The 14,713-nt window shown below is 50.8% G+C and overlaps 1 protein-coding gene across 1 annotated transcript in view; it reads left to right on the forward strand.

Moving 5' to 3' along the window:
* Aldh1l1 (aldehyde dehydrogenase 1 family member L1) overlaps positions 1–14,713 on the forward strand; it is a 50,756-nt gene that overhangs the window by 4,301 nt on the left and 31,742 nt on the right. Inside the window, exons 2-9 of the mRNA XM_040738284.1 lie at positions 2,476–2,625; positions 4,659–4,893; positions 5,146–5,311; positions 8,036–8,137; positions 8,761–8,850; positions 10,113–10,250; positions 12,313–12,438; positions 13,666–13,757. Of these exons, the coding sequence (XP_040594218.1) occupies positions 2,499–2,625; positions 4,659–4,893; positions 5,146–5,311; positions 8,036–8,137; positions 8,761–8,850; positions 10,113–10,250; positions 12,313–12,438; positions 13,666–13,757 (1,076 nt within the window). The 5' untranslated portion in view covers positions 2,476–2,498. The remainder of the gene's footprint in view (positions 1–2,475; positions 2,626–4,658; positions 4,894–5,145; positions 5,312–8,035; positions 8,138–8,760; positions 8,851–10,112; positions 10,251–12,312; positions 12,439–13,665; positions 13,758–14,713) is intronic.

A 14,713-nucleotide genomic window follows, 5' to 3' on the forward strand; every position in this document is an offset into this window, starting at 1 on the left:
GGATGACCTCAAATCCATGTTCTGTGGTGGGGCTCTCTCACCGTGTTTGTGTGACCCTCACATCTGGGCAGTATGTAAAGACACATATCCACTCTTGTAGTCTTAGATACCAGAGTGTTCTCTCCTCAGCCCTGGCAGCCAAGGACTTATCTTTTCACTGTCTCCCATCCTCTGGGTTCACTTTCCTGAGTGCCGTGCCATCGTGATCACAGAGGACGGCGTCTTTGCAGGTTGGCGTCTTTCATTCAGCAGTTTGCATTTAGTTTCTTCACTGACTTTTCACAGCTTCGCAGCACACGCCCCCTCGATTCTGGCTTATGTGCCATTATCGCAAGCCCATCTCCACAGGCTTTGTTTTTCTCCATTCACTCACTAATGGGTGTCACACTTGCTTCCAGGTTTGAGCAGTTCTAAATAATGCTGCTGTCGACATTTGCAAGTGGACGTTAGTTTTCTGTCTCCTTGAAGAAGTACCTATGAGAGCGTGTCCTGTTTAGGGTCACGATTGCTGTGATGAAACACCATGATCAATAGCAACTTGGGGAAGAAAGGGTTTATTTGACTTATGCTTTCATCATCACTGTTCGTCATCAAAGGAAGCTAAGAACTCAAATAGGGCAGGAACTGATACAGAGGCCATGGAGGGGTGCTACTTACTGGCTTGCTCTGCCTGACTTCTTAAAGAACTCAGGACTGCTTGCTCAGGAGTGGCCCCACCCACAATGAGCTGGGCCCTTTCCCTAGTCTTGCCTAAAGCCTGATCTTCCGGAGGCATTTTCTCAATTGAGGCTCTCTCTTCTTCAATACACCAGCTTGTGTCTAGATATATAACTGGCCGGCACAGAGTCATTTCTGGAACTGGCGGCTAAAATGAGCTTTGCCTTAGGACAAGAATGCTGGAGGCTGGAAAGGTGGCTCACTGGTTAAGAGCACTTGCAGCTTTTGCAGAACCCAAGTTCTGTTCCTAGCACCCAAGGCAGGTGGCTCACAACCTCTTGCAGCTGTAGCGCCCCCCCCTCCCGAATCTGATGCCACTTTCTAGCATCCAAGGGCACTGCAGCTTGACTATTTAAATCTTTAGTTCACATTTTAATTGAAAATTTCCCCTTCTTTCCTTGAGTTTTGAAGGTCAGCTGTTCTTTCTCAGGCCTCCCAGTTTATGGAGTCTCATTTTATTTTCTTGACGGAGTCCTTTGAAAGTAGAAATATTAAGCTGAATAAAGTAGGACTTAATTTTTCCTTGTCATGAACCCTCCTGTGCTATGCTTTGAAAGGTATTGATGAATGCAAGGCTTCCCACGTTTCTTTTTATCTTTGAGAGGTTTATAACCTCAGGTCTCTGACCCATTGGATTTGATTTATGAAGGCTGTGCAGCATATGAACCACCATCACCTCCTATAGCATATTCCCACAATGACCCCTGAAGGTTCACATGCCCACAGGTTAGGGAGGGAGGGGAAAGGCACATGTGTGAGGTTGGCCAAGACAGAGAGGCATCGCTGCTCTGCGCTGTGAGAGGTCTAGTGACCAGTGACTTCCTGGGTCACAGCCGCGTGCTGTGTGTATGAAAATTCACGAGGCTACCTCACACCTGTGGTTTCTGCAAGTTTTTTTTTTATTTGAGACAGATTTTCTCTGTCAAACAGTCCTGGCTATCCTGGAACTCACTCTGTAGACCAGGCTGGTCTCGAACTCACAGAGATCTGCCTGCCTCTGCCTCCTGAGTGCTGGGTTAAAGGTGCACACCACCGCCTCCCGCCTAGCAGTTTCCACACTTCTGCGAGTGTGAAGTCTGAACTTTGGACTTGCCCTGAACCATGCATATGTGGTAAATGGACAGCTTACGGAAAGATAGCAGTAAGTACTTCAAGTCTTACAGATACCAGTGGCAGGAAGGTGCTGAACTCAGTAGCCATTGACACTGAGTTCTGTTCATTCCATCCGCCCCCTCCTCAGCCTTTCCCATTGGTACCCCTTCCCAACCCAGTCACCCTGTGCTGTGGAGGCTAATGTTAAGCAAGGCTCCTTTCACCCCGCTTGGGTGACTTGGGTCTGGTGCAATAATCCTGGTGTAGCCTCAAGGGAAATACGGTGGCTTTCTCATTAACAGTGAGGGAACAGAGGCTAATGTGGCTTGACCAAGGTCACAGAACCGGTGACTTCCATGGTATGTTTTCAAATGTCTCCGAGGACTTACACCAGTTTTGTGACAATTTGCAGGGACTAGTGAAGGGACCCCTAAATCTACAGTCACTGTCTGACCCACCAGCTGTTCTCAGAGTCTCCACATTCACAGATGGCAAGGTTACCCGTGTCCATGTCCCCTGGCCCCTTGCACAGTGGCAATCTTTCTGAGGCAGCCTGCTGTTCATGGAGCCCCCTAGGTGACCAAGGCGGGAGTACCTGCTAGACTCTGGATGTTGTCTCCTGACTTCCAAGAGCCCTTTCTAACCCTTTGGCTGTCCCTTCAACAGGTGCCCTCCATCCCTCAGTTGCCATGAAGATTGCGGTAATCGGACAGAGCTTGTTTGGCCAGGAGGTTTACTGCCAGCTAAGGAAGGAGGGCCATGAGGTGGTGGGTGTGTTCACTATTCCAGACAAGGATGGGAAAGCAGATCCCCTGGGTGAGTGACAGTTCAGGGGCAAGGAGGAGGGTGGAGGGAAGCCCATCTGCTGGGGCAGAGGCACTATAGCGGGCAGGTGGGTAAAGTAAGGGGTCTCACAGTGCAGCCCTTGCTAGAGAGCACTTATACACTCTAAATTCACACTGATGCCAAGTGGCTGCTGGACTGTCCTGGAATAAAGTAACACACACACACACACACACACACACACACACACACACACGACTGTGGGGTAGGATCTGTGTCCTGACCAAGGGCCATGCAGAAGCCCAGCTTGTCCTATGCACCTCTCTGAACTTCTGTGACCCAAGTATCTAGGCTCTTAAGGGCTCGGGGACATGCTTCACGTCACCATTTCTGGGGCTCTCTTTGCCCTACCCCAAGTGATCAGCCCACCGGTTCCTGGTAAAATAAAGTGGGTGGAGCTGAGAGGTTTCCCTTTTAGCATCTTTTTGGTGCTGCTACCTCCTAGGGAAGGAGCTGCTTGAGATTCATAGTCCTGGACCTTCGTCTGGGAGCAGGTGCCCAGTACACAGGATGCTGGGCCTCCATATGATGAACTGAACCTCCAGCCACTCATCAGCCCTTGTCAGGCCTAATGGAGAAGGACTGTAGGGCACAGCTTAACAACGGGAAACTGAGGTTAGGAGGCAGAGCAAGCAGCCATAGTCTGACCCTGGACTCTGCTCTAACGCTGCTATTGCCTGCCTGGCCTCAGCCCTGCACCTAATCCCAGCATGATGTACATGACCCCACAGCCTGAGCTCTGCAGACACTAGCTATGACTAGACAATTTCTGCTCCAGCACTATCCCAAGCCTAGTTGGGACCACTGCTTGGCTTTGACCTCAAATTGCCTGCAGGTGTGTCTCACTGGCCACACTGAGGATGCTTTAGAAGTGTATCCTGACACCCTCTCATCATGGCTAGTTACATTGCATCTGAATCAGAAACAGAGGTGTGTCCTGGTGTTCAGCTGGTTTCTCTATTTCCCCTTTTAATTTAGCCTTGGACCCAGTACATGGGATGGTGTATCCACATTCCAAAGAGTCTCCTCTTTTCAGTTAACACCCTGGAAACACCCTCCTACTGATTCCAAAGCCAGTGACCTTGACAATGAAGATTAGCCCTCACATCAGGACATGGTGGCAGAGATGAGGACAGACAGCAGGGTCGGGCCAGTCAAGGGAGTTCTCTCCAGAGATTTGCTAAGGACATTTATAAGCACTGAAGTACCAAGGGCCACAGAAAGCGCTGTAGGGTTGGGGTTGTGCCTTCCAGAGGCAGCTGCTATCACCTGGCTGAGGATCAGAGGGGCTGGGGATGCATAGGAAATTCAGCCTATGATTCAGGCCTGGAAGGAGGCAGGAGGGGCCCTGCAGGCAGGGCCTGGGGCTCCCGGTCACAGGTGTGAGGTCAAGTCTGCAGACTGGGACCAGGGATTCCACGGCTGCTCTGGGAAGGAACTCCTGTGACCGGGCGGAGCATTGGGCGAGGGTGGTGGCCAAAGGGCAGAACCCACAGGAAGGGCCAAGCCTTTCCCACCCTCTTGTCCTCCTCCCTCCAGCCTCTTCACCCCCTCCTGGTGAGGGAACAGTTGACAAGGCAGAAATATGGTTCCCAGGGACCCCGGTGTACAAGAAAGAGATCTGAGGAGGAGAGAGGGGAGAAGGGAGGAAAGGAAAAGGAAGAAGAGAAGGATGGTGAGGGAGAGGAGAAAGACAGTGTTGGACACGGCTGGGCCTCCGGAGAGGACTATGGGGACAGTGGCTACCGGGACCTGTGGGACCTGAGCAAGGGAGACACACGGAGCCATAATACTCAGCAGCAGGTAGCATCCAGGTGGGAAAGTCCCTACCCATCACTCACTCTTGGCCAGCATTGTCCCACCCGCATCCTGGTAGCGCCTTGCTGGGCAGTGAGAACAAAGAGAGAAAGGACACCAAGAACAGGCTAGGAGCCACCTCTCTAGGAAGGCACAGCTGACAACGTATGGATGGCAGAGAGGACAATTTCTCACCGCCCCCCCCCCAGGCCTGGTGGCTGAGAAGGATGGTGTGCCTGTGTTCAAGTTCCCTCGGTGGCGTGCTCGAGGACAGGCTTTGCCGGAGGTGGTGGCCAAGTATCAGGCTCTGGGTGCAGAGCTCAACGTGCTGCCCTTCTGCAGCCAGTTCATCCCCATGGAGGTCATCAACGCCCCCCGGCACGGCTCCATAATCTACCACCCGTCTCTGCTACCCAGACACCGAGGGGCCTCAGCCATCAATTGGTAAGATGGATCCACCCCCGGCTGCCTGGCATGCCACCCTTCTTGGCCTGAAGTATCTCTGTAGTGCGGTCAACTGCATTGCACAGGCGCCTGCCATGGGTCACCCTGAACCACAGTGGGGAGTGTTAAGACGGCATGCTTGCCAGGTCGGGAGGAGGTGGCCTCTGGAGGGTGGCAGGGGCCAAGGGGCAGCACCCAGGGTGTCCTCTGTGACACTTTCTATCAGACTGAGATTTCCCTCCTGCCTCCCAGGACCCTCATTCATGGAGATAAGAAAGGGGGCTTCAGCATCTTCTGGGCTGATGATGGCCTGGACACTGGGGACCTTCTGCTCCAGAAGGAGTGCGAGGTGCTTCCAGATGACACCGTGAGCACCCTGTACAACCGTTTCCTCTTCCCAGAGGGCATCAAAGGGATGGTAAGGCTGAGGGCCGGCTACACCTGCCTTCCCACCACACAGCTACCCTAACACAGGCTCTCTTTCTTGACTCCACTGGCCTTCCCTAGATGTAGGCACTGATCCCAGCTGACCAGGTACCACCCCACCCCCAATTTCAGAACTCTTCAGGGTCTCAAAGAGATTAGATAATGAACACGAAAGATCTGTGGGCAGAGTGGGCAAACGTCCAACTCAGGAGGGTGTTAGCCCAAAGGGGCATTTTTGGTTGGGGCCATTGACTAAACAGGTTTGAGACAGCATGGGCCAGGTGTGATTAAGTCCCAGTCACCTCCGCGTCATGGGGTTCTCACACCCCACGATTTGGTCTCCTTTCTGTTTAGTTCCCTTTACTCTCAGATCAGGTGCCCTGCCTGAGATGAGAGATCATTGAGCCCTAAGTCCAAGCTTTCAGTCCCTGTTCCATGGAGTGACAAACCCCACTTCTCCAAGACACAATGATAAACCATCAAGGAAGACTCTGATTGGACAGCTTGGGGTCATGTGGTTATCCTGACCCGGGCACTAGCCAGGGCAATGGCCTAGTCCGATTTGTGGAGGTCTCTGCAAACAACCAGCAGAGTGTCCATCCAGGGAAGGCAAGAAGGAAATTTGGTTCAGTATGACTCAGTATCCAGGGTTGGTTCAAACTTTGAGAGTCTGACCCTGAAGAGTTTATTTTAGGCATATTTAAGAACAGCACACTTGGGTGAAAAACTTTTCTGGTGATAATTAACTCAATCCTGTGCTCACAATAAAGCTTACTGAAACTCTTAGTAAAGTGCGTGTGATACCTTCCATAAAGATGGGCTGTGTGGACTGAGGAGAAACAGCTCATGATAAGAGTCTGGGGGAGGATCCAGTGTGAACTCAGCCACACAGGCAGCACAAATGTCGTCAGACTGTTAACCACCTCGTCTCCAAGCCTTCTGGGCAGAAAACCAGTTATACAACCCTGTGTGCTCAACATTCCTGATTTCCCTAGTGCTTATCTACAAACACAAGGACCTCTGTGCCTCCTCCACTGGCTGGCTACCCCAGTCATGTATATCCTGCTGTGGTCTATTGGGGAGGATAGCCATTCAATTACAATGATGTCCCAAATTCTCCAAGGGCAAGGCTGTGGAAGGACAAGGAAAGACATGGATGCCACTTGTAGCCGGTGTCCCGAGGGTGGTCCTACATGTGTGTCTGCATAGGCTGCTGTTGTTCCAGCCCAGAGAGTAGGCTAGTGAGAGAGGACCAAAGCCATTGATGCTCAGGCCAGGAAGTTTCCAGACAAAAAGCATTATCATATGGCAGTGAGCAAGGTGTCAGTCACCAAATACCACTACAAGCCCCAAGCCATCTGCCCCTACCAGCAGCCCTTTTCACATCAGCTGTCCATTGCCTTTAATCTTTTCAGTGTGGCAAACAGTAGCGAGCAAAGCTACCTTGTCAGATACTTAGTCTGAGGATTTCACATTCTGTAGCAAATGGCTCAGATGGCCAATAGGCTACCACAGCTGGCATGGGTCTATTTGAACTAATTAAGATTAATTTCCATAAGAATTTGGGGACAGGATGTAGCTCTGTAGTACAGTGATTTCTTTGTATGGGGAGACCCTGTGTTCCACCCACGCATTACAACACACACACACAATCTCTGAAGTCCCCAGGAACTATAAAGTGCCTGACCACAGACATGTTGTGCAAACACAGCCCATGTTAACCACTATGGCACATTCCACAAGGCTGCTCTGCATTACAGTTTCTGATGCCCTGTTTCTTTCCTTTACATTTTTTCTATTTATTCGTTTTATGAGTGTTTATTTATTGTATGAGTGTTTGCCTGCATGTGTGTATGTGCACCATGGACACCAAAAGAGGGCGTCAGATTCCCTGGACGTGGAGTTACAGCTACATAAGTGCTGGGAATCGAACCCAGATCCTTTTACAAGAGTAGCCTGAAGTTGGGAGACTTATTAGTAATTATGAAAGCTTGGCCTTTAACTTAGGCTTTTTCCCAACTAGCTCTTATAGCTCAAATTAACTTGCTTCTATTAATTTACATTTTGCCTTGTGGCTCAGTTTCCTCTCTGTACTGTATGTCCGACTTGCTCTGCATCTCTCCTTCCCAGAGCTCGCCCTCTCTCCCCAGAAATCCTGCCTATCCTCTCCTGCCTAGCTATTGGTCATTCAGCTCTTTGTTAAACCAATCACAGTGACAGCTCTTCACACAACGGCAACAAATATTCCTAAACTGCAGCCAGTGCTCTTAACTGCTAAGCCACCTACCTCTCCTGTCCCATAACACTGTTTCTTGCCAACAGTAGCCCCCCTGGGTCCTCCCTCAAGGTGGGTTGCAGACTCCTTGTTACTCCTCAGTTAGGACTCCAGGGAGCTACTTTACTGCAGATGCCCAAGCCCACACCAAGGTTCAGGACCTATTCTCCTTCAAGACAGTTCTAGACAGAAATAGACAGGCTGTGTGTGTTATCCCTGGTGAGACGTGGCAGTGTCCTCACCTAGAGATCTAGAAAGTCTATATAATCTAAGGCCATGAGGTGTTGCTGATGGTCTGTGTGTCATTCCACTTCCCAGACCCTGTCACCCACGCCCTTGTCCATGCTGTAGGGGTTCTCAGGTGCCTGCAGTGTGAGGACCAGGGCTGGGTGTGGGCGGGACCCTAGCACAGGGGAAGCTGACTGTAGAGTCTCCTTGCAGGTGCAGGCTGTGCGACTGATCGCAGAGGGCACAGCCCCCCGCCTCCCCCAGCCTGAGGAAGGAGCCACCTACGAGGGCATTCAGAAGAAGGAGACGGCCAGGGTGAGTACCAGCCCCAGCTACCCAGCATGCCTGTGAGTGGCTGGAATGCAGAAGTGCAGAAGTGACTCAGAGAAGCAAGGTGCAGCTGGCAGTAATAGAGACAGCGGTGGAGGGTGGGGCTACAGCAGAGCAGGGGCCATGGTGGGGAAAAGGTCCTGTTCCCCTTTAAGTAGGAAGAACAAGCATCACTCCAGGGAGGGAGAGCTAAGGGTATATATCAGCCTCAGTGTCAGAATCTCCATGACATTGTCTGAGAGGGTTCATGGATCCACAGCAGGTACTAGTCCTGTGGCTGCCCCTGCTTGGGATCGTAAAGAGGTCTGAATGAGCCCTGTATACATGAAGATAGTGTGGTGGGGCTCTATAGAATGGGCCTGGGCACTCGTCCTGGGGACTCTGTGGGACCTCCTTGACAACAGTAGACAGACTCTTCCCAAAACCATTCTACAGACCGTGCTGCCTGGGAGAGACCTGGAGTCAGAGCCCCAAACCAGGGCACCCACTGTTTACTCATGCCCAAGTCCCCTGGAAGCCCAGACCATACCTGCAAGGCTAGGCCCACTGTGAACAGTCCTCAGGGCACTAGGAGAGGCTAAATGAGGACACAACATCTGTCCCCACAGATAAACTGGGACCAGCCAGCAGAGGCCATTCACAACTGGATTCGTGGGAATGACAAGGTGCCAGGTGCCTGGACAGAGGCCTGTGGGCAGGTATGTTTCCATGAGGTTGGTGATCAGTGGGAGGCACTGCACACCCCCATTCTGCCAGCTAGAAAACTGCCCACTAGTGTACCATGCATTCTTCCTGCCAGCCTGGTCCCAGAGCCACGTCAGTCCCAAATGAACACACAGGATGCTATATTAATTAGGAAGCTGTTGGCTGTTTGCTATGGTTTCTTAATGGCTAGCTTTGACTTAATTATTAATCCATAATTAATATATATATTTTTTATAAGGTCTTATCTTACTGTGAACGCCAGACTTGTGCCCTCTCCTCCTGGGATCACGTGGCGATTCTCTTGACTACATTCCCCAGAATCCTCCTTGACTTCTAGTCCCACCTATCTTGTTTCCCTATTGGCCAACAGTGCTTTATTTATCAGCCAATAAGACAACATAAACACAGAAGGACCTCCCCCATCACACTAGGTTTGAAATTCTTAACATCCTATAGCCTTAGTGCCTCCTCCCAAATGGCCCTCTCCAGGACTAGGAGATGCTACACCATTCAGAGCTAAAATAACATGTCTGCTGCCGTTGATGGCCCCAGACACCTGCTGCAACCCTGGACCCTGATGAATTGGTTGTTGAATACTTTGAGTCTCACCCCTATGCTCTCAGATGCCACAGGCCCAGCTCGGACTTTGCCCCAGGGGAGAGATAACTTATTTTGAGCTGGAACTGGGCAGAAGGTGGACTTATTGTAAGGAGGAGCAGGTTTTGTGCACCCCTCAAAGTCAGCCTGATGTCCAGACAGTCTTCTAGTTCTCTGACCCCCAACTCACTATAAAACCACTCAGAGGTTTCTTCACTTCCTGCACTGGTGCACAACCCTTTGCTCTAGTGGGTTTGTCTGCAGCAGCAGCCAGCAGCTACCGAGTCAGTGGGCTCATGACGTACCTTAAGATTTTCCTGGGAGTCTGTGCCCCTGAGGTCTGAGGCTCTGGTTCAGTGCAAAGGCCTCGAGGATACCTGAGACTTGAAATATCCAGATCCTCAGATTTTCTAGGTCTCATCTGTGTCCCCCAAAGACTGGGTCTAGGTCCTACTCAGCCTTCTGTGTAGATCACAGTTCCTCTGGGTCTCTCCTGTTCCCCCTGGAGGCTGGTTGTTGGCCCAGTCAGCCTTGCACGCTACAGGGTCACCCCACCCACCTGCACCACTCAGCCTCCTCAACCCTGTGAAGCTACAGTTGGACTGCAGGCTGCAGGGCCTCATCTTACCTCTTGTCACTTGGCTTCTCTAACCCATAGAAGTTGACATTTTTCAACTCAACACTCAACACTTCAGGCCTGGTGGCCCAGGGAGAAGCTTTGCCCATCCCAGGAGCCCATCGTCCAGGAATGGTCACCAAAGCAGGACTCATCCTCTTCGGGAATGATGATCGAATGGTAAGATGACAGCACACTGCTGTGAGTCACTTGCCTGCATCATAGGTTCAAGGTCACCCTCACTGCTGTCCTTGGGGGTAAGAACCTAAAGACACCAGGCTGCCCTTGAAGAAACAGAAAGAGCCAAGAGTCAAGGAAACAGCCCCAATCTGAGCACAGGCTGTGTGGGGCAGGGCTGCGTTTTTTATGACAGGCTGGACACACTGAGTAACAGAAATTGTTTCGATTAGCCCTGGTCTTAGACTTTGCATGTTATCAAGGCCAGGTCTTTAAATCCCTGGACCTCAGTTTCCCTCTTACTGAATGCAGATGGCATAGTGACTTGGTCTAGACAGCTGCTGGTCTTTGCACATCAGAATAATAGCTGAATTGAATGAAGTGCACTTCAGCACCAACCACTGTTTTAAAACAACATATAGGCGTTACATTTCATCTTCCAGACAGCCCTATGAAATAATTATAGATATTATTTGCATATTTCAGAAAAGTAAACTACAATGCAAAGACTTAGAAAGTTTGCCTAAGGTCATTCAAGCTAGTCAGTAGCAGAGCTGAGCTTCAGAGCCTAAATTATGGCTCCAAGGGCATTGTGGCCCTTAGACTCCGCTCACACGAGATACAGTGTGAGTGTGGGTAGCATGGGGTGTGGAGAATTGTGCTGGGTGACATGGCTCTCTCTCAGATTCACATATCACATTATACCGCCAGAGAGGCCAAAGAGAGGAGCAGGCTCAGCAAAGTCATGAGTCAGGGATGCTTGTCTGACCCAGGAGTTCTGAGGATGTGTAACTTGTCTCTGCACTGCACACGTGCATGCCAGCCAGCATCTGTTGTTCTCGTCCTTGGGGTGGTGTGGAGGGCCTTGAGCTCTCCTCTGATAACAGGTGCTTCCCCTTCAAGCTCAACAAGTGGAGAGTGTGCAGTGCCAGTGGCCAGTTCCTTGCAGCAGCAGGCTGGTATTAGCATTTATGAGGGGGTGGCTTCCCAAGGGCCCTGGCTGCTTCTGCCACTGTAGCCACACAAACAGTAGAACACAGAAGCCTTCAGGAAGCATGTCTCAGGCTTGTATGCTGGGCCTAGCTGGCCTTCTGCTTGCTGAGAGTTCTAGAACATCTCCTAAAGCAATTGAATTAACTCTATATACCCTGCATTCAACCCTGTTTGCCTGGGCTATAATGGGTATAGAATGTAACTCTAGAATCTTCTTATGTCTATCTAAGATTTGTCAGATTTTACAATGTATTGTATGAGCTATTTGAACCCTGTTGGCTCATAAATAGTTGTTTAATAAATGTTAGAAGGGGAAGACAAGATAAGTAGTTTTGGATGGACTGGCAGCAGGCTGGCATGTCTCCATTGATAAGGGTGACCCAGTGGGCATCGCACACTCTTCACAGGCTCTGCTTGGCGTGCTGCACACAAGAGTGTAGACTATAGGCTTACAGACTATAGGCTCCTTGTAGCCTTTCCTCTCTTCACCTGCATCCCAGACAGAAATCTGTCCTCAGATGTTTCTGTGGGCTTCTGGTGGTGATACATGATTAATGATCCATCTTTTATTCAGTTGACTTTCACAGTAGTTCTGCATGTATTCAGTTTTTTTTCTGATGAGAAGCTGTCATTTTAATAGAAATAACATCATTCAACAAAAAAAAAGCACTCGGCCTGTGGCACTCAGTGGTGAGGGCCTATCTGATGTGAGGGGGCACTAGGTCTCTGTCTCTGTCTCTCTCTGTCTCTCTCTCTCTCACACACACACACATATGCAGGCATGCGCACACATGCATGAATGCATGCATGCACGCACACACACGCACACACACATAGAGATTCAGCAAGCAGCAAGCACAATGTGGTAGGTGATGGACAATTAGGATAAAGGACGACACAGGCTACGTGGTCTCTTCTGAGTCCCTGGGACAGTGTGTCTCAGCTCTGAACACTCCTGTCGTTTACCTGGGCTCCCTGCTCCCTCTTGGCTATGAGGGCTGGAGGGAGAGTGTGAGTGCCCTACTCAGCTCCCCACCCTGCCGTGGTCCTACTGAAGTTCTCCCTTTTACAGCTGCTGGTGAAGAACATTCAGCTGGAGGATGGCAAGATGATGCCAGCCTCCCAGTTCTTCAAGGGGTCTGCTAGCAGTGCCCTGGAGCTGACAGAGGCAGAGCTAGCCACCGCAGAGGCCGTGCGGGTAAGAGACACCTTCAGGGGTAACATCCGGCCAGAGAGGTGTACAATGCATGTGTGTTTTGTGTGTCCCTGGAGTTGGAAATAGGTGCTGACCTTGGAGACTTTGTCCTCTGTTGATACTTTCTTATGTCCCTGGGCCTTTTCTCCTTTGTACCTGGGCCCCTTGGATTTGGGTCCTCTGAATCTGGCTTTTCTAGGGACCCACTCCCAAGAGTTAACAAATGAAACCATTAGCTTTGTAATAGTTAAAGGAACTGGGGCTTAACCCCACCCCCTGTGATGAGTGTGTGGTCTGAAAATGGCCCAGAGAGGGTCCTACACAGTAACACCTGAGTGGTGACCAGCACAAGCTTCAAAGTCAGGTCCCCCTTCCAGCTCAGTCCCTAAATGGCCTAGAGGTCGCTTTCTTCTCAGAGCTTGGTTGTCTAGGCTGAAACTGGGTCAGTGGCCACGTCCTAGGATCTGTTCCTGGCCCTTCCCACTTTGTCTCCCTGTCCCTAGAGCCATGTGTGCCTTGTTAAGCAGATGGCACTGAAGTCATCCATCCAGTCATGGGTTCGAGGACAGCTACCCCTCTGCCTGTGATGGCTCTATCCAGATAAACCTGTCTGAGAGTCAACCCTTGCAAGCTGAGCCCATGTTTATGCTAGCTTACAATGGCTGCCATGGAGGCCTGTGTGATGGGGTAGAAGGCCTCCAGGTGGATGTTGCGTAGTTCAGTCTGGTATCTGTTAGGAACAGCCATCCTACCATGACCACTGGTTGGCCTTCTGTAAGTGGGGTTGCTGGCCCCTGGGCTGGTAACCCTGACATCTCCTCACTTGCCCAATAGACCACTAGCTGGTTCTGTTACACTTCAGAGGTCCAGGTCAGAGGAGTGCTAGCCACCCAGCATCTCAGAACACCAGGATTCAGGTCCATGAGGCCCTCACTGTGCCGGGCCTTCATGTCACAAGCATCCCATGCTGCCATGTTCTGCCAGAACCCTGACAGCTGCACCAAGACCAGGGGTGAACCTTCCTGATACCCATCCATCTTCCACTGCCTGCACTGTTCTGTGAGACCAACCATGTGGCAGGAGGCCAGCAGCCTAGTGTCACGGTGGCCAGAGCTGTCACTCAGTCTGGGCCCTTGGATAGAAGACCATGAAGGCAGAACCCTTAGCCAGGGTGAGAATAGCACCCTACTTCACCAAGCACCTCTGACTGTCATGGCCTTTGTCTTTCAGAGCTCTTGGATGCGGATTCTGCCCAACATCCCAGAGGTAGAAGACTCCACAGACTTTTTCAAGTCAGGGGCTGCATCAGTAGATGTTGTGAGGTAAGGCCAGGGGTGATTGGGTCCCTTCCAAGAATCCATTGTGGGCCCACTGAGGCCACTGTTGGTTGTACTTACATATCATGCTTGCATGAGGATCTGGTTCAGGCCCCAGAACCCACGTGGTGGCTCACAGACATTTGTAACTCCAGTCCCAGGGGATCCAGTGCCCTCTTCTGAAGTCATCAGGCACACACATGGTCCACATACAGGCAGACGCCCATAGTATAAAATAAAAGCAAGCAAGTCTTTAAAAGTAAAACAAGAAAACAGCAGCAAAATCCACAGCTGTCTTTCCTGAGTGACCACATAGCTGGTGACGGCAAAGGCTCACATTACACCCTACTGACACTATCTCTTACCTGGAGACTGGCTCATTTTCAGGCAGGATTTGCCTTTGTGGTGATAATACAGCTGCACATTTGCCGCAGTCTGGTTCTGTATCTTGCTGGAATCCTAGTGAAATGGCCATTTGCTTTCATGATGGCTTCAACACATTTCTAGTGTTAATTTTATTGGCTCTTTGCAGTCATACCCCCCACTAAGAACCTGTTACAGGCCAGGGAGAGGCACATGCTCACTGCCCAAGGCTGGATCGTGTGTCTACCTCTGGGGGCAAGAGTTGAGTTGACTGCCTTCTTCCCACAGTTGAGAAAGAGATGCTGCTCCCCTGGGAAATGCAGGTGCTTTTGTGAAAAGGAGATACAGGCGGAAGCAGCAGAAACAGCACCATCTGTCACGTTCAGGGAGGAGCTGCTTGTCTTTGAAGAATGTTCAAAAGCACATGAGGAACTTAAGTGAAGACTTGTGCACAGAAAGGAGGAAGGGCTTAATGCTGTGTGCCTAGACTTCTCCAGGAAACACCATCTGGGTGCTTCCTTTGGTGAAGGCATGGCTAATGAGTGGAGGAGCACTGCTGGTGAGGGGAGGAGCACTGCAGGTGAGGGGAGGAGCACTGC

This window comes from Mesocricetus auratus, unplaced genomic scaffold (assembly GCF_017639785.1).
Source record: "Mesocricetus auratus isolate SY011 unplaced genomic scaffold, BCM_Maur_2.0 Super-Scaffold_100676, whole genome shotgun sequence".
In the NCBI taxonomy this organism is placed as follows: domain Eukaryota; kingdom Metazoa; phylum Chordata; class Mammalia; order Rodentia; family Cricetidae; genus Mesocricetus; species Mesocricetus auratus.